The 25,182-nt window shown below is 64.9% G+C and overlaps 3 protein-coding genes across 7 annotated transcripts in view; 2 read left to right on the plus strand and 1 right to left on the minus strand.

Moving 5' to 3' along the window:
• MYO7B (myosin VIIB) overlaps positions 1–8,966 on the plus strand; it is a 73,728-nt gene extending 64,762 nt beyond the window's left edge. Inside the window, exons 33-47 of the mRNA XM_069474635.1 lie at positions 642–805; positions 1,752–1,933; positions 2,658–2,788; positions 2,980–3,137; positions 3,360–3,513; positions 3,984–4,139; positions 4,891–4,996; positions 5,833–5,946; positions 6,229–6,316; positions 6,688–6,794; positions 7,286–7,471; positions 7,673–7,789; positions 8,010–8,093; positions 8,277–8,396; positions 8,717–8,966. Coding sequence (XP_069330736.1) covers positions 642–805; positions 1,752–1,933; positions 2,658–2,788; positions 2,980–3,137; positions 3,360–3,513; positions 3,984–4,139; positions 4,891–4,996; positions 5,833–5,946; positions 6,229–6,316; positions 6,688–6,794; positions 7,286–7,471; positions 7,673–7,789; positions 8,010–8,093; positions 8,277–8,396; positions 8,717–8,818 — 1,969 coding nt within the window. The 3' untranslated portion in view covers positions 8,819–8,966. The remainder of the gene's footprint in view (positions 1–641; positions 806–1,751; positions 1,934–2,657; positions 2,789–2,979; positions 3,138–3,359; positions 3,514–3,983; positions 4,140–4,890; positions 4,997–5,832; positions 5,947–6,228; positions 6,317–6,687; positions 6,795–7,285; positions 7,472–7,672; positions 7,790–8,009; positions 8,094–8,276; positions 8,397–8,716) is intronic.
• Positions 8,967–9,573: 607 nt separating this feature from the next.
• LIMS2 (LIM zinc finger domain containing 2) overlaps positions 9,574–25,182 on the minus strand; it is a 32,043-nt gene continuing 16,434 nt past the window's right edge. For all 5 annotated transcript variants that reach the window (XM_069464214.1, XM_069464068.1, XM_069464132.1 and 2 more), the window contains 8 exons: positions 23,508–23,574; positions 23,150–23,270; positions 13,753–13,902; positions 12,952–13,102; positions 12,093–12,185; positions 11,264–11,312; positions 11,034–11,109; positions 9,574–10,481 (listed from right to left, as the gene is read on the minus strand). In XM_069464214.1, coding sequence (XP_069320315.1) covers positions 10,334–10,481; positions 11,034–11,109; positions 11,264–11,312; positions 12,093–12,185; positions 12,952–13,102; positions 13,753–13,902; positions 23,150–23,270; positions 23,508–23,538 — 819 coding nt within the window. In that variant the 5' untranslated portion in view covers positions 23,539–23,574 and the 3' untranslated portion in view covers positions 9,574–10,333. The remainder of the gene's footprint in view (positions 10,482–11,033; positions 11,110–11,263; positions 11,313–12,092; positions 12,186–12,951; positions 13,103–13,752; positions 13,903–23,149; positions 23,271–23,507; positions 23,575–25,182) is intronic.
• On the plus strand, positions 19,117–21,867 carry GPR17 (G protein-coupled receptor 17). The gene is made up of 2 exons (XM_069464282.1): positions 19,117–19,173; positions 19,219–21,867. The coding sequence occupies exon 2, from the start codon at positions 20,157–20,159 to the stop codon at positions 21,174–21,176; it is 1,020 nt and encodes a 339-aa protein (XP_069320383.1). The 5' UTR covers positions 19,117–19,173; positions 19,219–20,156; the 3' UTR covers positions 21,177–21,867.

The following is a 25,182-nucleotide window of genomic DNA, read 5'->3' on the forward strand; positions in this document are numbered from 1 at the left end:
TGCCCGTTAAGCCCTTTGCGCACTGCGCATGCCCTGGCCTCTCCTCTTTGGAGCTCGGACCCCGTGGCAAGGGCGTGAGGCGAGCAGTCTCTCTGGCCGCATACACCCAGTGGGCGCCTCCCTCCTCGGGCGACAGCTGTGAACTCCAGGCCCCGCGGGGAGTCCTGTCCGTGCCCTGCCAGACCCCCTTGGTAAAGCACAGCGAAGGGTGGCATGACCACGATAATTGTGACCAGCAGGCCGTGCCCCAGAGGCTGACCACACCGGGCACCTTTGTGTGCCATGAAGCCCTCGCGGCGCCACTCGTTCTGCAGATGCATAAACTGAGGCCCCCCATGCTGGGGAGCGTGGCCAGGGTCCCAGAGTCAGCACACGGCAGAGCCAGCAACGCGTCTCAGCGCCAATGTTCTTTGCCACGTCCCTGGTGTCCGGGGGGTGTCCTGCACACCAGCCACCTCATTACCTGCCCAAAGCCAACCCCACACTCGGGGCCCGAGTGGCCCTCTTCTGCCACCAATCACAGTGGTGCCTGGCCGGGCCCCAGCCCTGGACAAGCCTCCCTGATTCCTGGTCTGTAAGTCGGGGGGACTGAAGCAGGTGGGGGTGGAGGTGGCCCTTGGTCACACTGCCTTCCTCCCCAGGGAGGCCCAGGGCGGGCAGAGGCTGCTGCTGTCCACGCTGCACGAGGACTACGAGTTCCTGTCCCCCAGCAGCGTGGTCATCACCGAGCTCGTGACCCTATTCCTGGAGGGCCTGAAGGAAAGATCCGTGTACGCCATGGCCCTGCAGGACAGGAAGGCCACAGGTGCCCGGCAGGGTGGGGCAGGGCGAGGGACAGTGCGTGGGGTCCGTGGGAGGCAGCAGGCTCCCTCCACGCACAGCAGCTGCGTGGCACAGAGCAGGGCTCTGGGACATTGGGGGACAGCTTTGGGCAAGGCCCTGCCTCTCTCGGCCGCTGTTTCCTCTTCTACAAAATGAGGGGCTTGAAAGAGGTGGTCTCAAGCCCAAGGCCGGCCTTGCTCAGGACTGCACCGGGAAGGGTCGGCCCCAACCCACAGCCACCCTGCCCATTGTGCAGACGTGGCACCGGAGGCTCAGAGAGGGAAGGAGCTGGCCCAGGGTCACACAGCTCAGTGGGTGGGAGCCTGGTTCTCACCCACAGCTCCCTGCGAGCCAGCGCTCTGGCCAGAGCTGGGCTGTGGGCTACGGGCAGAGGGGCCAGGAGACAAGGCCCAGGACCTCCACGGGCGTAGGCCGCCGGCTGCAAGCATGGGCGGTGGGCTGGTGCCACCAGTGCAGGGGCTTCAGAAGGGAGGGGCTCTTTGGGACACAGAGGAAGGGGCTGTGCGCGGGGCCTTAGCGTGGTGAGAAAGTCAGTCCAGGACGCTGCCCTGTTGCCCACTCCGTCCTCGCCACCTCTCCAGAAGGGAGGGATCGTTGCTTTCCCCATTTTACAGAAGAGGAAGTGGGCTAGGGAGCTCACTCCCCAGGGCTGGGGCTGTGGTAGAGCCCCTGAAGCCCTGCCCACCCCGGGCTCTGCCCCTGGGCAGGTGCAGCAGGTGACAGCCCTCTGGGGCCCCAAGGTTCCAACCCCGCCACCACTCACACTTGGAGTGGCCTCGTGCCCTCGGCTCTCTGCCTCGCTTTCCTCATTCGTCCAAGGAGACGACCCATGAAATGGCAGCGCAGCCTCTGGCCCCTGCAGAGCCCTCAGCAAATGGATTTTCTGACCCTGTGCCCTGGCCTTGCAGATGATCCCACCCTCCTGCCCTTCAAGAAGGGGGACTTGTTGGTCCTGACAAAGAAGCAGGGACTTCTGGCCTCTGAGAACTGGACCCTGGCTCAAAACGACAGGACGGGCAAGACAGGGCTGGTGCCCACGGCCTGCCTCTATGCCATCCCCACAGTGACCAAGCCCTCGGCGCAGCTGCTGGTATCTCGCAGCGTGGGGGGCGGCCCTGGGATGCCCAGCTGGGGGCCCAGCTCAGGGGCCTGCAGCCCACCTGGCAGAGGGCCAGGAGGGCAGCCTGGGTCTGAGGTCAGCCTTGGGGGTGATCGTGACGCTGGCACAGTGTGTGTACAGTGCCCGGCCCAGCACTTGGCACTCAGTAGGTGCTCAATAAGTGGGTGTTCCCTCCCTCTGCCCCACCCTGGGTGCGTCCTGGAAACATACCCAGTCTTTTCCGGCCTCTGCCTCATTTGCACCCTGACCCCAAGGGGCCCAAGTGTCCACGCCCCAAGACACCCACCTGTCCAGCCCCCAAGACCAGCCTCCCAGGGAGGCGGGGAGCAGGTAACAGGCTGCATCTCCCAGGGCTGACGTGTGTGCTGGAGCCTGAGCTGGGGCACAGGCAGACAGGGCTGGGTGGGTGGCCCCGAGGAGAGGCCCTGGGGAAGGGGACCTGAGGTCTGAGAAACCCAGAGTGGCCATGACCCCTGGAACAGGGAGTCTGGGCTCCATAGCCCTTGGCACTAACCCTGCTGAGGGAAAGGAGACAGGCACTGAGCGGCTGCGTCACGGCCCTGGGTGGGCCCCAGCCGGTCCCGCGCTGGGTCTGACGCCTCCCGCATCACTGAGGCAGCCAGGCCAGGAGGAGCCTCCGGGAGGGGCCCGGTGGGCAGTGGCTCCTGGCACCCACAGGCCTGTGCCCCTCCAGAGCCTGCTGGCCGTGTCTCCAGAGAAGCGCAGGCTGGCAGCCCAGGAGGGGCAGCCTGCACAGCCCCCGGCCGCGGACCAGCCCAGGGAGAAGCTGCACACCCTGGAGGAGTTCTCCTATGAGTTCTTCAGGTGCCCGCCTGCCCTCGGCGCCCATGGGGGCTGCGGGGGGCCTCCCCAGGGCGAGGGGTCCAGGAGGGCTCCTGGCAGGGAGGAACCGCTCTGACCCTCCCACAGCGACTGCAGGAGGGACAGAGGACAGAGAAGCGTGGGGCAGGGAGGGCCTCACAGCGGGCCCTCACGCTGGCCTCTGTCCCTGACAGGGCCCCAGACAAGGGGACGGTGAGCAGAGCCGTGCTGCCGCTGGCCCACGCCCGGGGCCACCTGTGGGCCTATTCCCCCGAGCCACTGCGGCAGCCGCTGCTCAAGCGTGTCCACGCCAACGCTGACCTCCGGGACATCGCCTGCCAGATCTTCGTGGATATCCTTCCCTAGCCGGCCCGCCCCGGCACAGGCACAGGCCCCCAAGTCCCCTGCAAGCCCCACGGCTGCCCCATGAGGGGCCAGGCCCCACCTCACAGAGCGCCGGGCAGAGCCCACACGCAGCTCACAGCAGGGCTGGGGCCAGTGTCAGTGTGGGGCTGGGGCCAGTGTCCAGGCCTGGTCAGGGGTCAGCTTGGGGCCATTCTCCTTGACATCACACCCATCCTCAGGTACATGGGTGACTACCCCTCCCGGCAGGCCTGGCCCACCCTGGAGCTCACCGACCAGATCTTCTCGTTGGCCCTGCAGGACTCGTCCCTACAGGACGAGGTCTACTGCCAGATCCTGAAGCAGCTGACCCACAACTCCAACAGGTCTGCTGGGGACAACGGGCTGAGGGTGCTCGGTTCTCATCCCAGTCCCCGAGGCTGGGGCCACTGCTCAGACGGGAGGCTCATGGTGGCTGACCCCTGCCCGGGCACCTCTGGCAGCAGTGGGAAGGGCTGGGTCCTGGTCTGCTCTGCTGACGTCCTGGGGGTGGTCAGAGCAGGAGGGAACAGCCCTGCCCTGGGCCTGCCCGCCCCCACCCTCTCTCCGTGTGACCTAAGTGGGCTGTGGCCTCTCTGAGCCTAGTGTTCTGGGCGCAAATGGGCAAAATGGGCACAATGGCCTCCTCCCCGTCTCAAGGGTGGGAAAGTCCTGTGGTGTCAGGCAGCTGGACGTGGGCTGGCACACTGCAGCCTTGCTGGTGTCCACCTGCGTCCTCCTCCTTGGGCCCTCCAGGCCTCATGTCCCTGCTCCCTGAGGTGCCTGCCCTTCCCTGCTGACGGGCACCACCCCCCAGGCGCAGCGAGGACCGGGGCTGGCAGCTGCTGTGGCTCTGCACGGGCCTCTTCCCGCCCAGCAAGGCGCTGCTGCCCCACGCCCAGAAGTTCATAGACACCCGGAGGGGGAAGCTGCTGGCCCCTGACTGCAGCCGCCGTGTCCAGAGGGTCTTGAGGTGAGCAGCCACCTCCACGCCGTCGCGTATTGGCCCTGGGCCACCCAGGGGCTCCAGATCCAGGGACCCTCGCCAACAGGGGGGACTCGGCATCCTTTCCAGAGGCTGGTATCAGTTTGGGGAGGCAGGACCAGGCCCCGAGCCCCCGGGCGGAAGGTGGGGGGTGAGGCCCAGGAAGGAGGCCTGGGTAGTCAGTGGAGACTCCTGGCAGGCTCAGGCACAGCCATCAGCCCCTGCCCCACTGCTGCCCGCCCAGGGCGCAGAGGAGCTGCCTGGAGGCCCCAGCCCAGACCCCGTCCCGCCCACATCAGGAGGTGCTTCCTTGGCTGTCTTCGTTCTCCCACTGGCCACCTCTGCTTGGCCTCCTGCAGCTGTGGGGAGGGTGGGCCGACCACAGGAGTGGCCAGAATTTCCACGGCAGCCCTCCATGACGCTCTCAGAGAGGCCCTGCCCAGCACCCTGTCGCATGAGAATGAGAGCACAGCCTGGCCAGCGCCAGCGCCTTGCCCAGTGCCCCTGGCCGGGGCCCTCCCCAGTGTGTCATCTGGGGGTGAGGCCAGACCCGCCTCCTCCATCGCTTGCTTAGGGGCCACCAGGAGGGGCAGCCCTGGGGAGGGGGAGGGGCTGGGACCATCCCAGCAGTGGTCATGGGTATTTTTCCTTTTGTCTCTGGCACGTGGTTTGGGGCCCGCCTAGAGGCCAGGGCTGGGGTGGGCGTCGGTGGCCTCTGCAGCCTGCGCTGTCCGCTCAGGGCGGGGCCCCGGAAGCAGCCCCCACACCAGGTGGAGGTGGAGGCCGCTGAGCAGAACGTCTCCCGCATCTGCCACAAGCTCTACCTCCCCAACAGCACCAGCGAGGTGAGTCCCCGCCCTGGTCCCCACAGCACGTCTCAGGCCAAGGAGGCGCAGGCAGCCCCCTGCCACCCAGCGTGCTCTTTGGTCACAGGAGAGCCGCCTTCGGGTTCCCAGTGGCCGGTCTCACCTCCACCACTCTCCTGCCCTCCTCCCCTGGGATGCAGGCCCCGCCTGCCCTCAGGTGCTTCGGAAGTAGGGACTGTCCCCAGGTGGGAGTTGGGGGTTCCCTGCCAAGGACACAGGATGGAAGCCAGAAAAGTGGCAGCAAAGTTGAGTCCCAGGACTTGGGAGCCCCTGGGGGCTTCTGACCAACCCGGGCCACGGTGAGCAGGTGCCACCGTCGGGCATGCCCTGTGCACAGAGCACGCACGGCTGCTTCGGAGGACAGAGTGGACGGGTGGCAGGGGGGACCACCAGGACCCAGCTGTGACACAGAAGCCTCTGCAAGAGGTGGCACAGGCCTGCCGGCCAAGGGGGCGGAGGTGCGCACTGCGACCTCATACCCTTCCCAGCAGCAGCTTGGCCTTTATGGGCTTGGGCGGCCCAGTCCCGGCAACAGCAAGTTCCCACCGTCTGGCGGCGGGCTCTCAAGGCAGGTTCAAGGCCAGGGCCCTAGGACAGCAGTGCTGGGACGGACCAGCACGATTCTCTGGTGAGGGTTCTGGAAGGGAGGCCTGTGCCTCTCAGGACGGAGCACATCCAGCGCATGCGTCATGAAGGAACCAAAGCACCGGGCTATGAAGGGTCCTCCGGGGCTGCACCTTGTCCCCAGCTTGCCACCCTAGGGCACCATGGCGCCAGGCCAGGCTCTGGGCCTCACCGGCCGCCTCTCTGCCCAGATGCTGGAGGTGGGCAGCAGCGCGCGGGTGCGGGATGTGTGTGACAGCATCGCCACCAGGCTGCAGCTGGCCTCCTGGGAGGGCTGCAGCCTCTTCATCAAGATCGCAGACAAGGTATGCCTGGGCCGCGGGAGGACAGCAGTCAGGGCTCTCCGTGGGGGACCCCAGCCTTCCCGGCACACTCGAGCTGGCCCAGGCCCCTCGCTGTGTGGCCAGGGCTGTCACGTGGAGGTGGGTGGGGTCTGGGAGACAGAGCCTGTGCACCCCCCGCCCCGGTGGCCCACACACGGACTGATTCCAGCTGCCCTGCCAGGCTGTAGGCCCCAGCGCCCTCCCAGGGGGACAGTCCCAGGAAGCCGCTCACCTGCCTGCCTCCCTGCACTTCCCCTGCCCCAGGTCATCAGCCAGAAGGAGGGAGACTTCTTCTTCGACTCCTTGAGGCAGGTGTCTGACTGGGTGAAGACGAACAAGCCCCAGAAAGAAGGTGAGGGGGTCCCTGTGGAGCTGGGGGGAAGGAGTGGCTGGGGCTGTCAGCCTCCCTGGGCAGGGTCACCTCCTGCATGGCTTGTGCCCATTCGTTCATTCCCTGGTGTATGGTGTCCCCTGGGTTGGGGGTACAACAGGCCCTGGGACCAGGCAGTGAGGGCTTCCCAGCTTCACAGGGTATGGGGACAGGGACAGGCCTGGGGCACGCAGCCGCACTGCCGGGTGATAAAGCTGCACAGGGCCTGACCCCCACTCAGGCTCCAAGGAATAGGGGGCTTTCCTGGGAAGTGGTGGGGGCAGGGAGGAGGCCGGGCAGGGCCGGCAACACCTGCGGGGACAGGCTTGGTGCCCACTGCCGCCCCTGCCCAGGGGCCCCTGTGACACTCCCCTACCAGGTGTACTTTATGCGGAAACTGTGGCTCAACGTGGTACCAGGGAAGGACGTGAACGCAGACACCATACTTCATTACCACCAGGTAGTGGGCAGGCTGCCCCCCTGCTGAGTGTTGGGGACACCCCCTTCCCTCCCACACCTGCCCTGAGACCGGAGGAGCCGGCAGGCAGGGGTAGGACCTGCCTCCCCCAAGCACCAGCCCACGCCCGGCTCTAGCCTTGGGTCCAGGCTGCAACCCTGAGGGTTCTGGAGCCAGGGGCAGAGGGCAGCAGCCTTTGGGGACAGTGACTGCACTGGCACCTACAGCACAACTGCAGGGAAGGGGAGGGACAGAGGAGCCCCGGCCCCCGGAGCAGTGGCCTTGCCCTGAGGGACCAGCTACACACAGATGGAGCAGGCCAACTCCATGCAGGATGCCAGGGGCCCTGCCCCGACTCAGGGTCACCCCCCACCCGAAACTCCACCCTGACAGGCTCGGCTTGGGCTGGCCCAGTCTGTCCTGGATGGGGTGGGCTCAGCAGGAAGGAGGGGCGGGGGGGGGCGCAGTCTGAGGCCAGCGTGTCCACCACCCAGGAGCTGCCCAAGTACCTGCGTGGGTTCCACAAGTGCTCGCGGGAGGATGCCGTCCACCTGGCAGGCCTCATCTATAAGGCCCAGTTTGACAATGACCGGTCCCAGCTGGCCAGTGTCCCCAAGATCCTGAGGGAACTGGTGCCCGAGAACCTCACGCGCCTGATGTCCTCAGAGGAATGGAAAAAGGTCCCTGACAGTGACAGCACTGGGGAGGAGTCCTTGGGCTGCTGCCCCTCCCTGAGACCCGGGTGCCGCCCCTGCCTAGGTGGATGGCGGCGGGGAATGCGCCCGCCGTGCCTCCCCTGTGCCACCCCCAGCGCAGAGACCCTCCTCCCTCGGTGGACGGGCGCTGCTCCCCCAGGCCCTCACCAGCCTCCTCCTCCCCAGAGCATCCTCCTGGCCTACGACAAGCACAAGGACAAGACGGTGGAGGAGGCCAAGGTGGCCTTCCTGAAGTGGATCTGCCGGTGGCCCACCTTTGGGTCCGCCTTCTTCGAGGTGAAGGTAGGCCTCGCCCAGGCCCGGCCTCCCGCCCGCACAGGCCCCACCCGCTCTGCCCGCAGCCCCCGCCGATCCACAGCACTTTGCAGGCTGGAGAGTGTGCGTGTGCGTGCACGCATGCCCGTGTACGTGTGTGCGTGTGTGTGCGTGTGTGTGCCCTGGGCTCTGAGGAGGTGCTGCCTGGCCTCTGCCGGACTGCGACCACCATGCCCCTCCCTCCCAGCAAACCTCGGAGCCCTCCCACCCGGACATCATCCTCATCGCCATCAACCGACACGGGGTCCTGCTCATCCACCCCAAGACCAAGGTAGCGGCCTCGGGCACTCAGGGTCTCCGGCAGGGCTGGGGGCCACCAGGTCCAGGGTCGCTCGTGCAGGGGGGCTGTGGGCCCCTGCTCCAGCATGTCCCACCTCCCTCCTGCGCCCAGCACAGACACACACGCAGAGCCACAGGCTGGGGACGCCCTGCCCACCTTCCCCTCTGCCCCCAGGACCTGCTCGCCACCCACCCCTTCACCAAGATCTCCAGCTGGAGCAGCGGCAGCACCTACTTCCACATGGTGCTGGGGAGCCTGGGCCGCGGCAGCCGCCTGCTGTGCGAGACCTCCCTGGTGAGCCTCGCCTTCCCTCCCCCCCCCCACACACGGCCAGGAGGCGCTGGGGCTGGGGTCCCCGCCTCACCCCTGCTGTCCCCGGAGGGAGGCTGGGTACACTCCCTGGGCCCATGCTGGGCTGGGAGAGACTGGGCCCAGCAGTGCAGGCAGAAGCGGTGGCCCCCACAGCAGAAGCCCACCTTCCCTCTTCCCGTGCCTGCCCTGCCCAGCCGGTGGCCGAGGCAGAGAAGGTGGATACCACCAAGTCCCCAAGTCCGGGACCCCCGCCCGCCCTCCCTGCACCCACAACCTCTGACTCAACCCTGCCCCCTGTCCAGGGCTACAAGATGGACGACCTGCTGACCTCATACGTGCAGCAGCTGCTGAGCACCATGGACAGGCAGCGGGGCTCCCGGGCCCCCGCCCTGGCCAGCCCCTAGCGCCCACTCCCCAGCACAGCCCACCTCGGCACCCCAGATGACCCCCTCTCCTGGGCGCAGACCGTGGAGGCCAAAGGAGGGGCCCACCGGCAGAATGTTCGATAAAAATCCACGGCGCAGTGGGCGTGTCTGTGAGGGAGCAGGGCGGGCGCCAGGTGGGGGAGGCCGGGAGGCAGTGGCCTTCCAGGGTCTCCAGAAAAAGCAAAAAGCACTGTGACTTCTCCAGGGACACTGGAGGACAGCTGCATTCCCCAGGAATAACTTCATTCCTTCTTTCTCCTGCTTTCCTCCCTCCGGTCCGGTCTCTCCGCCTAGGGAGGGGGAGCTCACTGGAGAGTCCTCCCCCCTGGCCTTTCTGCACACCTGTCCTCGTCCCCACGGGGTGCTGGGGCGAGAGGACTGCTCTGGGCCAGGGAGGAGGTGCTGCTCTCCGGCCGCTGGCTTTGTGCTAAGGCCGGCCTGTGCCGGGCAGTGGGCAGAGCTGCACGTGGGGTCTTGGAGGCCTGGGTCCCCCCACTCTAAAGCAGGCCCTGCCCAGCCTACCCCTGACTCTGCCCACGGGGCCAGTCCCCAGGGCCGATGGTTCCCAGCTGGCCCCAGTGGCAGCCTGGCGCAGGACAGGGGCTGGGGCCGTGTGAATGCTTCCGCCTTCCGATGTCTGTCGCTCTGTGTCCACCGACCCCAGCAGCGTGTGTCCACAGGAGCCACTGCCCACCCTCCACCCCTCCCACCACAAACCACACAGGCCACTGCGGTTGTGTGAACGGCCTTCATTGTGCAAGCGTGAGCCCCAGCGCCAGGTCAGCGCTGGCTACAGAGGACATGTCCTCCCTGGCCCCCAGCAGCCCCACCCAAGGGCTCAAGGCAGGCCCCGGGGCGGGGAAGGGGGAACAGAGGCAGGTGGCCAAAGCGGATTTCAGGAAGGCCCCTGAGCGGTGGGTGGGGTCCTGGCTCAGCAGGTGGCTCGTAGGTGGGTGTGGCAGGACTTTCTGGTCCAGTCTGGGTGCAGGCGCCTACTGGGTTGAGCAGTTGAGGGGCTGCAGGGTGTCCCCCAGAGGCCCCGTCTGCCCGGCCTGGCCCTGGGGCTCAGGCGGGCTGCCCTGGCTGTGCTACCCCAGATGGCAGCACGCACACAGCAGGGCCGCGCTGGGCCAGAGGCTCCCACAGGAGAGTGTGCCACCAGGACCCCTGCGGGGAGGGACAGGTCAGGACAGGCTCCTGGAGATCCGTAGGCAGAAGCCCATGGGCACAGATGGCGGTGGCTGCCAGGAGTGGGCCCAGGCCTGTCACAGGCTCCCCCTCCCAGACGCTGCCTCTGCACAGAAAGAAAGGGAAGGGCCGCAGCCGAGGGGAAAAGGGACTCGGGGAGGCAGAGAGGAAGAGAAGCGGGAGGGAAGGGTGGGCACAGATTAACCGAGGTGAGGGGTCCGGGAGCAGGCGACGGAAGCGGGGTGGCCCGGGGAAGGCAGCGAGCAGGGGAGGAGCGGGGCCCGGACGAGGCGGCGGGCAGGGCCTTCAGGCCGAGTTGAGGTCCACAGACTTGGGCTGGGCCTTGCGGGAGGTCAGCTCCGACAGCTTCTTCAGCCGCTTCTTCAGCTCCAGCGGGAACTTCTCGTAGCACCTCTTGCACACGGGCTTCATGTCAAACTCCACAAACTTGTTCCTGGGGACAAAGCCCGGCAGTCAGCCGAGTCCCATGCCCCACCAACTCTGACCCAGACGGTGGCTGCAAAGACAGAGCAGGGGGCGTCCCTCGGCCCCCAGTCCCCGGCCTCTCCCAGCCAGTGGGACGGGCCCCAGGGTGACCTGGCCAAAGGGCACGGTGGATGAGGAGACGGGCCTCAAGGCCTCCCTTCCCTCCTAGAGGCTTCTCTGGGGTTCTGACCCAGAACCCTCTATGGCTCCCTGCTGTCCTCAGAAACCTGGGCCCCCTCTCTCCTGTCACAGCTCCAGCCATCCTACACCCCACGAGGCTTCCCCGGGCGAGCCAGCTGTCTGCATGTGCTGCCAGCTGGGCTGGAACGCCCTCCCTCCCCAGGGCCCAGGGTCCTTGCTGGTGTACTGGAAGCTCACGTGTTTCTCCTCTCGTCGTGCCCTGGGCTCCCTGACCTGCCCCCCTCTCCCTGGGCTGTGTGGGGCCGGGCTGCCCCGAGGCAAGGCAGACGGGAGGAGGGACTGGCAGAAGTGCCCCCACCCCCGGCACACACTGACTTACTTGAGGGTGAGCTTGCTGTTGCAGGTGGAGCAGGAGAAGCAGCTCACACACCAGGCCTTGTTGAGGGCCGACACCACTGTGGGGCAGACGTGGGGCTTAGCAGGCCTGGCCAGGCCGCCACAGGCCCGGCTGTGCAGAGCAGGCCAGCTGGGCCTGCAGCTGCAGGATTCGTGCTCCAGGAGAACAGGCAGGGCAGGGGAGAGAGGGGCTTGGGGACACAGGGGCCTCACCGTCACCCTCGATCACATGGCTGCAGTTGTAGCAGACATCCCCAAAGAGCTGTGGACCAAGCAGGCTGTCAGTGTGGCCCCAGGCAGTCACGGCCCAGCCCAGGGCCAAGGTGCACCCTGGCCTGGCCTCTCCCCAGGCCTTGCCCTGGGTCCTTCCTGCTGGGCACAGGGGACCCCTGGCCCATCAGATACACCCCCCTGGGAAGGACAGCAGGCTTAGGCATTGCTCCCCGAAAGGCCCCTTTGCTCCTGCTGGTGTCCTGCGAGGGGGTGGGCCTGGGTGGTTACCCTGTCCCATCAGCCTTCTCTGCCTTCTGTACCAGAGTGACAGAGGGGGGCGGCTGCTGGCACTGTCACTCCCCCATGCTCAGGACCTCACTCCACCATCCCATTCAGTCCTCACAACAGGCCTGGGCACAAGGGCACATTTTTCAAATGAAGACACTGAGGCCAAGAGAGCTGCCCAAGTCTCAAGACCCCAAGCCGGCAGCCAGGGCCAAGGGCACAGGCCTGGGCTCCTGAGGGGTCTGCCTGAAGCCTCCCCACAGCACCCCCGCCGGCCCTCCGCCCCGCGTCCCCGCAGGCTGCCCCTCACCCGGTTGTAGTGGGTCTCGCAGGAGGCCCCACCCCTCACCTGATTGTAGTGGGTCTCGCAGGAGGCCCCGCCCCTCACCTGATTGTAGTGGGTCTCGCAGTAGGCCCCGCCCCTCACCCGGTTGTAGAGGGTCTCGCAGGAGGCCCCGCCCCTCACCCGGTTGTAGAGGGTCTCGCAGGAGGCCCCGCCCCTCACCCAGTTGTAGAGGGTCTCGCAGGAGGCCCCGCCCCTCACCTGATTGTAGTGGGTCTCGCAGTAGGCCAGCCCCTTCCTCTCGTAGTGCCGGTGCCCCAGGAACGGCTTCTCACACTTGGCACAGACAAAGTGCTGGGAGGACAGAGTGCAGCCCAGGTGGCATCAGGGCTGGAGCGGTGACTCCAGGGGACAGTGGTGACCCCAGGAGACAGCAGAGACTGAGCAGGTGGTAGCTCTGCAGGGCTCACACTGGGCAGAGGGGCTGACACCTCCGTGGATGCCCTGGGGTCAGCACACCCTGCTCCTCCTCTAAGGTACCCACCCACGGTGACATTGCAGGTCACCGTCCTCTCCCAGCCTGGTCTCCCCCTTGGCAGCCTCAGTCAGCAAGGTGCCACAGCGTGGGGGGGTCCTCCCGGGCAGGAGCCCTGCCTATTGCCTGGCACCTCCTGGGGCCTCCCCCACACGCCAGGGGTCACGAAGTCCAGGGGCGAGTGCTCGGGTGACCTGGGTCCCACACCTGAGGAGCTCTCCAGCTCCATGTCTACACAGGCTGTGCACACAGCTGGTTCTGTCAACCACAAGCCCACAGGGCACCCTGGGCAGACTGTCCCCAAAGTCTTCTCCTGACTTTGGAAGCTCCTAGCATGCCGGGAGGGGGTGGAAAGGTGAGCGGGCTGCCCAACCATGGCCCGTGGGCTCAGGTCTCTGGCTTCCACGGGCAGGCTGGGTCCCCGGCCCAGCACGAGGAGGGCCAGCCACCAGGAGGAAGGTCCTTGTGGGAGCCAGCCACACGGCCTCGGTGGGGACACAGCGGGGCTGCAGGGCCAGGCTCTGACCGTGACCATGAACCGGGGCACCCCACAACGCAGGCCACGAATCCGCCAGCCCGGCTCACCTCCACGTGCCACTGCTTGCCCAGCGCGTTGACCACGCGGCCCTCGATGGGCCGACGGCAGGCCCCGCAGATGGGGACGCCCATCTTGTCGTGGCAAGGCAGGCAGTAGAGCTCCCCCTTCAGCTCGCGGGCCTCGGCAGTCAGCTCCTTCCTGCAAGACAGTGCAGACCCCTGGGTGCCCTCCCTCCCTCCCTCTCCGCAGGGTCACACCAGCCCCTCCAGCCCGGGTGCAGCTCCCTGAGAGGCCCCATTCTGTCCCAGGGAGCACTGCAGCAGGCGGCCCTCTCTGATCTCTGGGCCCTTTGAAGACTTCCTGTGCCCCAGACGGGCCCTGGAGCGCGGCCCGGGCAGAAGGGCGCCTGTGTTCTGCACTGCCCGGCCTCTGAGAGGCAGGTCTGTTCTCGGGCCCCTCCTCCTCCAAACCAGACAGAGCATCTGGGACAGGCACACAGGGGACTGGAGGGGACCAGGCCGGGGCTCTGCAGCCTCTCCCCCACCCGACAGCAGGCACAGCCCCACTCCGGGAGCCGCTCTGCGGCCCCGACCCGTCCTCCATCCCCCGCTCCATCCCAACCCCCAGCCAGCAGTCCAGGCGCCTGGGCCACCACCGAGTCTCAAGTGCCTCCCACACAGAGCCCTGGAGAGGGGCGCTTCCTGCTCCACTCTGCCCTGCAGCCTGCGCCCCACTCTGCAGGCCCCCTCGGACCCCCAGCTCGCCTCTCCCGCCTCTCCATGCCCTGCCCTGGCTCTGGGCGGCTCTGGCTCTCCGCCTGCCCCATCGCAGAGCGGGCTGCGACCTACCCACAGTGGGTACAGCTGAAGTGGTCGGGGTGGTAGGCGTCGTTCCTGAACATGAGGGGCTGCTCATCGATGACCAGGTGGCACCGCTGACAGATGTACTTGCCCAGGCCCTTGGCCTTCTCGCGGTTGTGGCAAGGCCGGCAGAGGTGCCTGCGGAGGCGGAGGCGAGGGCGGGCCTTAGTGACAGAGCCCCCTGCCCCTGACACCCTGTGGCTCCGCTGAGTGCCTGGGCTTGGCCCAGGGCCCCGCCCAGGTGGCCCAGTCGCCCCGCCTGGAAGGCACAGGTGAGCCCTGGAAAAGGAACCTGTGCTCAGGAAAGACCAGAGCGAAGTCGCCAGAAGGGCTGTGCTTGCTGTCTGTACATGGCGGGTTTCTTCTTTCCCCTTGTCTGAGCCGAGGACACTGTGTGAAATACAGCAGGCATTTAAATGACATTTGCTGAAAAAGTAGTTTTATTTGTCAAATGTCCCTAGCATACACAAGTTCTACCAAGTGGTCCTGTGCCCAGGAGAGTGGCAGTGAGTGCCCGCCCGTGGGGGCCGTGCACCCCCTTCCTCTGGGGTCCCCCGGATGGACAGGGGCCCGTGCACGCACAGGCGCGTTCTGTGTCCGGAGACAAGCGCGGCTATGTCGGACAGAGGCCCCCAAACCCAGGAACTGCCACGACAGAGTCTTTTTTGTGAAGGTCTCAGAGTAATTTCTGATGCTGCTCGCTGTGTTGGGCAACAGCTGCAGTCTCAACTGAGAGAAATCAACATGGTTTCTGTTCCCCGGGCCTCCGAGGTTTAGATCCAGGGTCCCCAGGCAAAAACGCACAGAGGCCCCATGCAACGCCCTTCCATGCCGGCTCCCCACCTGCCGCCTGATCTACAATGTGCTCCTGGTGCCTCTGGGTCCCCCTCCCAGGCACCCAAGCCACAGGGGAGCCTCCCCACCCTGCACGGCCTCCACGGCGACCTGGCACCCAGCACTGGCACCTTTCGCACACTGGTCAGGGAGTCTGCTTAAGAGATTAAGTCTCAGACTCAAGTTCCTCTGGCCAGATTACAGCGAGCACATCCCAGATGCCAGGCAGCCAGCTCAGCATCCCCGCCTGGCCCCCAGCGCCCGCCACCTGGACTCTGTCCTGCACAGGTCACACTCCGCTTGCCCTGGGGTGTCTGATCGTCCCAGCTGGTGTGCAGGGCAAGGGCCCACGTGAGGAGCCCAGCTGACTGGCACTCCACCGTGCCCCCCTGGACCCCACGTGCCCAGCACGGGGCAGCGGCTCAGGGTCAGTTTGTTAAACATGTGAGTGAATGAATGATTGTGGCAGAGAGGGAGGGACGACAAGCATCATCTCAGTGTGACCAGTGGCCAGGCTGACACTGGGAGCCTAGCTGCCTTTACCCCCGCGGTGGGCAGCAGGTGTGGCCTATGGCTGCATCCCTCATCATCGTGACCCCTGGAGCCCACCCTCTCCAGACACCTGTGCTCCACCCCCACCCCGGGCCACCTCCACAGTCTCTGTCACAGGCAGGGCATTTGCTCCCCATAACCCTTCTCCCCAGTGTGGTGACCCCTCCTTGGCATCAGACAACATTCAACCCACATGGAATAAGCTCTGCTTCAAAGCTACAGAAATTAGCTCAACTCCCTGAGACTCCATGGCAATGGTCGATGCCTTTGAGGCCACCGTCAGTGGTTACCCCAGTAGCAGAAGATCTGCGAGCCAGAAATGCCCTGCTCAGGGCAGCCAGTGGCCGTGAGCCACTCTCGGGGCCCGACGGGAAAGGGACCCCCGACCGGCTCAGACACCTGCACACGCCCCCAGCTCCCAGGCAGGACGAACCGAGAGGCCCCGAGTCTCTTGAAGGAACCACAGATGGGAAACGCCTTCTCCACAGACCAGATTGCGGCACCAGATATAAAGGCGACCTTCAGAATTTTTTTCCAGGTAAAGTGAAGGTGGAACCTAAGGATTCTAGATTCAAACTGCAACAGAAAAGCAGACGAATACACACAGCTGAAGTTCTGCAGTGGCGCACACTTGGGTTCAAATTCCGGCTCTGCCTCTTCCTAGCGTTTGCCATGGGTGAGTCTCGGTTTCCTCGTCTGTACAATGGGGCAATAACCCAGCTCCACAGGGTCACGTGGGGAGACAAATGAAAGATAGTGCACGTGGCAGGTACTCCCTAAATGCCAGCCACGTACAGTTTTCAATGTTGTCACTAAAAAATTTTAAGGTTTTTGAAACTGTGAGTGGCGATTTGGTTCCCCGTGTTACTGGATTTATCACTTTCGGGAAGATAAGGAGAAACAAGCATTGTCCACAGTCTCAGGAGAGACCATTGGTGACACCCAAAGGCACCCCAGCCACCCAGGGAGGAGTCGTGGGGGCCAGCAGGCAGCGGGGGGTGGGGGGGAGGCTGCGCGGGGAGGGGGCGGCGAGGCCTGCGGCTGAGCTGCGTCCCCACAGGCGAGACAGCACCCCATTATGAGGCTCCCGCAGCTGCGCCCTGCTCCAGAGAAAGCCCGTGATTTATTCCCAACGCCCAAACGGGGCCTAATTATACGGGCAGGACACAAGGCCCCTAAGGCAAGTGTCCTGAAAGAGTCCCCTCTCACTCGGCCCAAACAAGCCTGCTCTGCCTGCCCCCTCGGCATTCACAAGACCCCCCTCCTGCCTGCCCCCGCGGTCTAGGAAGCGCTGGCCTGTTGCCATGGCAGCCAGCCCCCCAGCCTCGGCCCCCCATTAGTAGGAGTCATCCCCTTCTGAAACGTCCTCTTGTGTCTGTCAGTTCCAGCCTGAGCCCCCACCGGCCCTCGCCCACTCCGAGGCTCCGAAGACAGTCACACACTCAGCCTCTGTGACGCTGAGCAGCCAAGCTGGGGGGGACGGGCCAGGGACACACTGGAATATTCACAGCCCTGGTGGCAGCAGCGGCAGCCAGAGGAGCGGCCCACCACACAAGGGACCCCTCAGGAATGAAGTGGCCTTTCAGGGCCAGAGGGGCTGCAGCCTCCCTTCTTCCCCTTAAATAGCCAGCCTTCCACCCACAGCTGCACGGAGCCCAGCTCACCTGCCACCCCGAAGACTCCTGCCCCTTCCTCCCAGACCTGGCTTGAGGTAAGGGACAGGCCGGCGGGGCGGGCAGGGAGCCCAGGGAGCCCAGGGGCCAAGCCCAGGAAGCACAGCAGGGGGGCCTGCCGGGTGGAGACAGGGTGTTTCTTGCCCTTCTCTTTGATAACGATATGACCTGTGTCTGGAAGGCCTAGCACAGTCTGAACTCACAGCGGCCCACTGGCAGTGATTTTGTCCCTCTGTCAGGGGACTGCAAAGGGCAAGTGGCTCCCACAGTCCCACGCTGCAGTGACCGCTGGAACCCAGCACCCCGCCCACTGGGCAGCCTTGGCACAAGCAGGAGCCTGCCTGGGAGTAGGGCTCAGGCCGGGGAGGGACAGGTGCCCAGCACAGAGGAAAGTGCTGCCACCACAGGCTCCTCCCACGGCCACGCCTGCCCAGCACCCCTCCACGGAGGCCCCAGACCTGCCTAGGCCCTGGCTGCACCCCACACCCCTCCCCTAGGTCACCTGCTCAGTGTTGGTCCGAGCAGTGAGCCCTGAGGAACAGCGAGTCCAGACCGAGGTCTGAGTTTGTAAGGGACAAGGGAGAGGCGGGGGCTGGTCTCAGATCATACTGCAAAGTCAGTGTCAGAACTCGTAAAACAGAAACATCAGCAAAACAGAAACAAACCAGACAGTTTTCAGAATGGAATCTCAGTCCCGGGCACGAGGCCACCTGCGAGCAGGAGGCACACCTGGCGGCAGGCCTGCCCAGAGCCACAGGGTGTGCGAGCCCTGCAGTCCCACAGGGCCCCACTCGGGTTAATGCTCTGCTGTCCTGTCTCGAAATCCCTGCTTTTTGAGCAAGGGGCTGCACCTATTCATCTCACACGGGCGCAGCAGCTCTAGCGAGAGCTGGCACAAAGCCACCAAGCCACACTCCCAGCTCCGGCCCAGGTCCTGGCAGCCCCCAGAGGCAAGGCAGTGTCCTGGGCTTTCCTGGGTCTGACTCCCAGCTCCAGGGCCACTGCTCCCTGGACAAGTGACCTCAGGCAAGTTAGCACGTGCTGAGACTTGATATTCGAATCTGCAAAATGGGGCCACTGATGCCTCCCTCTTAGGGCTGGCGCCAGCGAGCGCACGCAGGCCCTCACCACGCCAGGTGGTGTGGGTGGTTGTACCTGTCTGCCCGGCCCACCTGGCCCGCTCCACCTTGGGCTGTCCTCCCTCCTTTCCCCGCGACCTGGCTGGAGCCCTGCTCATCCGGTCTCCTGTCCTTGCCCCTGGCATAGCCACGAGCCCACCCCCCCAGCACCTGCTCCCTCTCCTCCCTGCCCCTGCAGGCCCGCCCTGTGGCAGGGCTGTGTCCCTCCCTGGTCCCACATCCACGGTCCCCTCAGGGGCCCTCACAGCCCATCCCCGGGGCTCCACTCAGGCCTGTCTCCAGGCCCTCGCCTGAGCTCCCAAAAGTCACCCTACGTTCTGCACCCCTCAGCTCTCCACGGCCCTCACCCCTGTTTAGCAGTCCTGGGAGCGTCACTGAGACTCTTCCAAGTCAGAGGACTATGGCATCTGGATTCTCACGGGGGAACAGGAACGCGCACTTGACTTCAGCCTAGAAACAGCCCCCAATTCCTGGGAGCAGGAAACTCACCCTGAGATGCACTGCAGGGGGTGCAATCTCTGGGGCGGTGAGCTTCCCTGGATCCCTGGGTAAAAGGCGATGTTACAGGCAAGTGCTCTCCTCCGCCTTGCTGGGCCGGCCCTCTCCTCCCCAGGGGCAGGCCCCACACAGCACACCCGCTCCCCTGAAGGGGTGCGGGTCTCTCCCACGCCCTCCCCCAGCCACCGGCAGCCTGATTCCCTTCCACGCCAGGACAGCACCCAGCCTCCTCCAGGGGCTGCTGCACCAACACACAGCCGCCATGCCCAACGTCCCAACATTCCGCACCACCGGCACCCTGGGCAGCCCCTCGGGGACGTATTATCAGGGTCATTAAGAGAGGAGACTGAGGCTGGGAGAAGTGCACAAAGAGAACTTGCCCCAGGCAGGCCCCCGGCTGCTCGGGGCGGAGCCAGGCTTGCCCGAGATAAGGACCCTGCCTGGCCTGCAGCCTGAGCCCCGCCTGCCCCTGCTGCCCTGCTGTGGGCGGGTGGGACACCGGCTTTTCTCCTGCCCACACCCCCACTGCCGGCCGGGTCTGGGAAGCAGGGTGTTGGGACCTCCCCTCTCCTTCTTGTATCTCTTGAGTTGACCAAAGTCACAGTTGGAGGAGTCAGTTTCTCTGTCTGTGGGGCCGGAGCGGGGGGCGAGGAGGGCGGGGGGGGGGAGGGGAATGGGGGGTGCCTTTCCCAGATCCAGGTTCACAGGTGTCAGTGGTTTGTGACCCAGGCTGCAGGGCGGCGCGGGCCCCTCAGCAGTGGGAAGCTGGGCGGCCTCGGGTCTCTCTGGTACAGTTCTGAACTAGAACACCCTGGCTGGTGTCTACACGGCTCCTCCCCACCTGGAAACAGCTCTGCGTGGTCGCAGCGCCACTCCACGGGCAAACACTCTGCCGGCCAGAGGCCCAGGCACAGGCCTTTCCTAAACTCGGGTCTCCACTGTCACGGAGTTGGGGACTGTGTACGTCCTGAAAGCCCACAAGAGTGACCTTGGGGCTCTCAGGCGGGGTGGACAGAGCAGGCCTCTTGGCATTCCTGGGGCGCCGCAAGGGGGAGCGGAAAGCCGCAGCACACTGCTCGCTGCACTCACGGGAGGTGCCCGTCAGAAAGGCGTGAGCAGGGTTCACCCCCCAAGGCTGGGCCGAAGAAGAGCTGGCAAGGCTCAGGAACACATCACCCACCCACCCAACAGGAAGGGGCTTGGGGACTCCAAGTGCCATCCCCACCGCTCAAACAGCACACCTTGGGGCTGAGCAACATACACACGGCCTCCCCTCCACCCGCCCACCACCCAGGGCCTCGCACCTCTCCCTGCTGTGGTGCTGACCCATCCTCCTGGCCCTGACGGAGTGGACTGAGGTGCAGCGTGGTGAGGGGCGTCCGGTTTCCGGGTCACCTGGCACCAGGCCCAGGCCCTCGCCTGCCGGGCAGGGACGCAGCTGCAGCAGTGGGGAGCTCTGAGGCCTGGTTTTGCTTTTGCCTTTTGCTGGAGTTCTGAATGCCTGGGACACTTGCCTGTCCCCAAATGGACAGGGAGGTCCCTCGGCAGTCCCAGAGGCAGTGCCCCTGAGCTGGGTGGGGGGTGGTCTGCAGGCACCAGAGGCCTCACTTCTGGACTCCTGGAGAGTGTGAGGCTTCCGTGACTCGTTTGCTTGTCCCCTGCAGGCGTGGCCCCGAGCTCTGCTTCCAGCCAAAGCATGAATGGCCCCGAGGTGGCCTCCCCAGCTCTGATGGCCAATGCCTCCCTGGCCACCACGGAGCGATGCGGCCAGGAGACGCCACTGGAGAACATGCTGTTCGCCTCCTTCTACCTCCTGGATTTCATCCTGGCTTTTGTTGGCAACGCCCTGGCCCTGTGGCTATTCGTCCGGGACCACAAGTCAGGCACCCCGGCCAACGTGTTCTTGATGCACCTGGCCGTGGCCGACTTGTCCTGCGTGCTGGTCCTGCCCACCCGCCTGGTCTACCACTTCTCCGGGAACCACTGGCCGTTCGGGGAGATCCCGTGCCGGCTCACTGGCTTCCTCTTCTACCTCAACATGTACGCCAGCATCTACTTCCTCACCTGCATCAGCGCTGACCGCTTCCTGGCCATCGTGCACCCGGTCAAGTCCCTCAAGCTCCGCAGGCCCCTCTATGCCCACCTGGCCTGCGCCTTCCTGTGGGTGGTGGTGGCCGTGGCCATGGCCCCGCTGCTGGTGAGCCCGCAGACCGTGCAGACCAACCACACGGTCGTCTGCCTGCAGCTGTACCGGGAGAAGGCCTCCCACCACGCCCTGGTGTCCCTGGCCGTGGCCTTCACCTTCCCATTTGTCACCACAGTCACCTGCTACCTGCTCATCATCCGCAGCCTGCGACAGGGCCCCCGCGTGGAGCAGCGCCTCAAGAACAAGGCCGTGCGCATGATCGCCATGGTGCTAGCCATCTTCCTGGTCTGCTTCGTGCCCTACCACGTCAACCGCTCGGTCTACGTGCTGCACTACCGCAGCGGTGGCACCTCCTGCGCCGCGCAGCGCGCCCTGGCCCTGGGAAACCGCATCACCTCCTGCCTCACCAGCCTCAACGGGGCCCTCGACCCCGTCATGTACTTCTTCGTGGCTGAGAAGTTCCGCCACGCCCTGTGCAACTTGCTCTGTGGGAAAAGGCTCACAGGCCCACCCCCCAGCTTCGAAGGGAAAACCAACGAGAGCTCGCTGAGTGCCAGGTCGGAGCTGTGAGCCCCGGAGCCACCCGGGCCAGCCACAGACCGCCTCGGAAGGACGGCTCCCCCAGGCTGCTGGAGAGAAGTCCGCCATCTCCCAGCCACCTCCTGAGCAAACAGCCTGAAACCCCAGCAGGTCCCTACCTGTCCCTCCAAGGCCTGAGCCCCTAGGTCGCCCAGCTGTGCTCAGTCTTAACCCCTAAAAAGGGAGAACCAAAAAGAGGATAGACCAGCCACCCCCTGCAGGGACAGCCTTGGCTTACTGCTTGCTATGGCTCCTAGACATTCAGTGACCTCACCCAGGGTCGGGTGGCGGGGGAAGGGGACCAGAGAACAATTCCTTCACAATGACGGTCTTTCTTTCCCTGCTAGTCTCCTTCCCACTGCAGAAACGCACAGCTTTGAGCTGTTTCCCTTGCTAGCACGCATGTGTCGCCCTAACGTGGCCTTTTTTGTACTTGTTTGTACAAATCATAAACACAACTGTAGCTTTAGGACTACGAAGGGTATCGTGTTTGGCCTACATGAAGCCCTTCCCAGAACTTCTCCTCCCTTCGACTCAAGGGTAGCAAAGCAGAGGCACAGGCGGCATGGCGGAGGCTTCTGGGCTCTCTTGCTAGGATTCCGGCGGCCCCAGGGCATGTCTGCCCCACGCAGACTGTGAAGTTCTGCAGCGTGGGGTTCCGAGTGCCAGGGCGGGCTGGGGAGGCCGGTGGGGGGTGGGGTCTCGTTCCTCACTCACTCCAGCTGCTGCCCTGCCCTATCGGAAGGCAACACTGTACTTTTGTGTCACCTTTTACCTTCCAACGCACTTCTGGACTCTTCCAGACACCCCCAAGCAGCCCGAGGGCCGGTGGCCCTGTGCAAGCCTTGGCTTGGGAAGGAGACAGGACTCGCTCCTGGCACACACCTGGTCGGCGACCCCGCCGGTCAGCACAGCTCGCAGAGCTGCCTCTCAGCCCCTGCACTGCACCCCGTTCCCCCACGGCCCCCGTTTGGATGCGGGCCACTTGCCTCTCTGTGGAGTGGCACACGCACCGGCAGCGCCGGCAAAGAAGCAAGGAGGAACCACGGGAGGGAACGGAGTGCCAGACAGGAGACGGTGTGCCAGGGCACGCGGCCAGGGGTCTCTGGAGGGGGGTGCGGCCTCTCGCTGACACGGGAGACGCACGGGGGAGCGGACTTGGTCCTCAGTGGAGGAGAAATTTGCAGCGCATTATGGGATGCCAGTGGGTGCCAAGTGGAGATGGCATGTGGGCAGCCGAGCACAGCAAGGCAGAGATCTCGGGTTGTCCAGACACTCCTGCCATCGGGGCTCTGGACCATCTGCAAGGGCAGCCACGAGGGCTGAGCACAGAGCCCCGGACACCCACCACGGGGAGACGGGGAGGATCATGAGCTGGAAGAGGAGAGTGAGTGGGTGCAGCCACAAAGCTGGAGGAATCCACGAGAACCCAGGGTCCCAGGTGCCAGGAGAGGAAGTGTTTCTGCGCCTTAGCAGCTGAGTGAGAGCTACTGAGAGGTCTGAGTCCCGGAACAGACGGGGCAGCGGGAACACAGGGCAGGAGCCGTGGCTGTGCTGGGAGGAAGGCCCGAGGGTACTGTGAGCTGGGGCTCCCCCACCCCGACTTTAGAAAGGGGGAAGAGTGGAGAGAAGGGAGCCCTGGAGGCGACGCAGGGTGAGCAGGCCACACTCCCCAGAGGCAGGGCCACAGGAGCTGGGAGAGTGAGACCGACCCCTGTGGGGGAGGACACAGAGGGCAGTGCGGGGAGGGCCATGATAGCAAGGCTTCTGGAAGGGGCAACTCCCCGAGCGCCACGAAGTCTGTGGCCCTGAATTTAGAGCAAATTCGGGCAACCTGGTAGAGTGATTCCCTCCAGGACACTCAGCCTGTGGGTGCAGGCAGGGGAGCCTGGAACGTGCCTGGCCCCCCGCAAGCGGCACCTGCAGCAGGGGCCCCCCTCCCCGCCCAGCAGCGGCCGCCTCACCTGCCCGCGTTCTTCACGAAGCCCAGGTCAGCCAGCTCCACGTCGCACAGCTCGCAGCGGAAGCAGCCCGGGTGCCAGTTGTTGTTCATGGCCTTGATGACACGGCCGATGATGAACTCCCCTGGGAGAGGAGAGTCCCTGTGGCCCGGCTGGCGTGGGCCCCACCCCCTCGGGCCCCCCCAGCATGGTCCACGCTAGTGCTCCGCCTGCCCTCCGCCTGGCCCGGCGGCCCCGCTGTGGCAAGGTGGTGCCTGCGGGGGCCTGCAGGCTGACGGAGAGACAGGGTGGGCGGTCAGGGAAGAGCCCCCCACACCCCCCCTTCCCAGGCAGTGCAGGGGTGTGTGGTCGCCGCCCTTACCACAGGATCCACAGCACGGAGCAAACAGCATTTGGAAGTCGTGTTCGCAGTACTTCCGGCCTTCGAACTGCAAACGGGGCCACAGAGAGGACAAGCAAACCACTCGTCATTCCCACGAGCCGACCTGGCCCTTGTCCTTGAGGAGGGCATTCCAGGCTGAGGCTGGGGCAGCAGGTCCCAGGCCTGGCCTGCAGAGGGGACTGGCCCATTTGGGATGGGGGGGGTGCAAAGGGAGGGGCCTTGGGCGGAGCTGGAGAGGTCGGCAAGGCCGGGGCAGGGCTGGGAGCAGGAGCCCGGGAGGGCGGAGACCAAGTTAGCAGTGTGTGCGCCACCCGGCCCTATTTCCCATGTCTTCTCCAGGGGAGAAGTCCAGCTCCCCAGAGGCCACAAAGACCCAGGGAGGGGACAGAAGGAAGGGGACACTGGATTGGCCTAGAGGGAGGGTCACGGGAGGACACAGAGTCCTGGCCAGCCCACCAGCGTGCATACCACTGGGCAGTCCCACATGTGCCCAGAGCCTGCCTCTGCTTTCTTCTCCCCTAACAATTTTATTTTCTTTTTTTAAGTTGTTTGTTCCCTGTTCTCTAAAATGAGTGTCCTATTAGGGTGCAACTGGATATAGCCTGCCTGGTGACCTGTAGAGACAGGAGAAGTTTAAACTCATTCACCAACCATATCTCCTAGGCACCTACTGTGTGCCAGGCTTTGTTCTAGGCAAACGGCCACAGCGGGACAGCACTTCCTAGGAGGCTGAAGGCACCATGAGGAAGGGCTGCCCCACCTCTACCGGGCACATCACGCACCCCACGCCCAGCCACCAGCCAATCCCATCAGCTCTACCTCAACATATTAACATGTCTAGCACCTGACCCCTGGTCACCACGGCCACTGCAGCCACAGTGGTGTGCTGGCAAATGTTCGACAAGTCGCTCTTTGTTGGTGGCAGGGGTGGGGAGCACCGATGTGTAGTGTTTGCCCAGTCCTGTGTTCGCCATTTCCCACCGTGGCCAATTTCAAGCTGCAACATGACCTCAACGTGGAGCTGAGATGTGCCAGCACGTCAGTGTGGTGGACAGAAATAACCCCGAAAGAATAGATAGCGAAACGTAACAAAATAATTAGGAGGTGGCACATTATGAGTATTTGTTACCTTTGTTTTTAATAAAATTTCATCTCATTTTACGTTTATATCATTTAATTTTTAATAATAGCTGTGTTTCACGGCCAGCTTGCAAGATTGCTGAAGATCTAAAGACCTGCTCTTGTGGGCTGTGGGGGCCACTCCAGGCCCTTCACGCTCACGGGGACGAATGCAGTGATCCAGTGCCTGGGCCCCCTGGTCTCCCGCCTCCGTCCCGGCCCCCCTTACAGTCTCTCCTCAGCACGGCACCCAGAGGAGTCCGGCTCAAATGGCGGCAGACGGTGTGACCCTGCTGCACACACTAGGTGGCTCTTGTCTCTTGCAGAGCAGAAGCTTAAGGCCCCGCAGAGGCCCATGGGGCCAAGCGAGACCCACCTCCTCACCCTCATCTCCCGCCCTCTCCTTGTTCCCTGGGCTTCCATCACACCAGCCCTCCTACCACACTCCAAATGCCCCCATGTGCTTCCACTGCAGGGCCTTTGCACGTGCTGTGCCCCTTGCCGCGTGCTCTTCCTGCAGAGATGTGCATGGCTG

Source organism: Eulemur rufifrons, chromosome 1, assembly GCF_041146395.1.
Source record: "Eulemur rufifrons isolate Redbay chromosome 1, OSU_ERuf_1, whole genome shotgun sequence".
NCBI classification, from domain to species: domain Eukaryota; kingdom Metazoa; phylum Chordata; class Mammalia; order Primates; family Lemuridae; genus Eulemur; species Eulemur rufifrons.

Coding starts and splice junctions, on each gene's coding strand:
- GPR17 (XM_069464282.1), top strand. CDS start 20,157: ATGAATGGCCCCGAGGTGGCCTCCCCAGCTCTGATGGCCAATGCCTCC.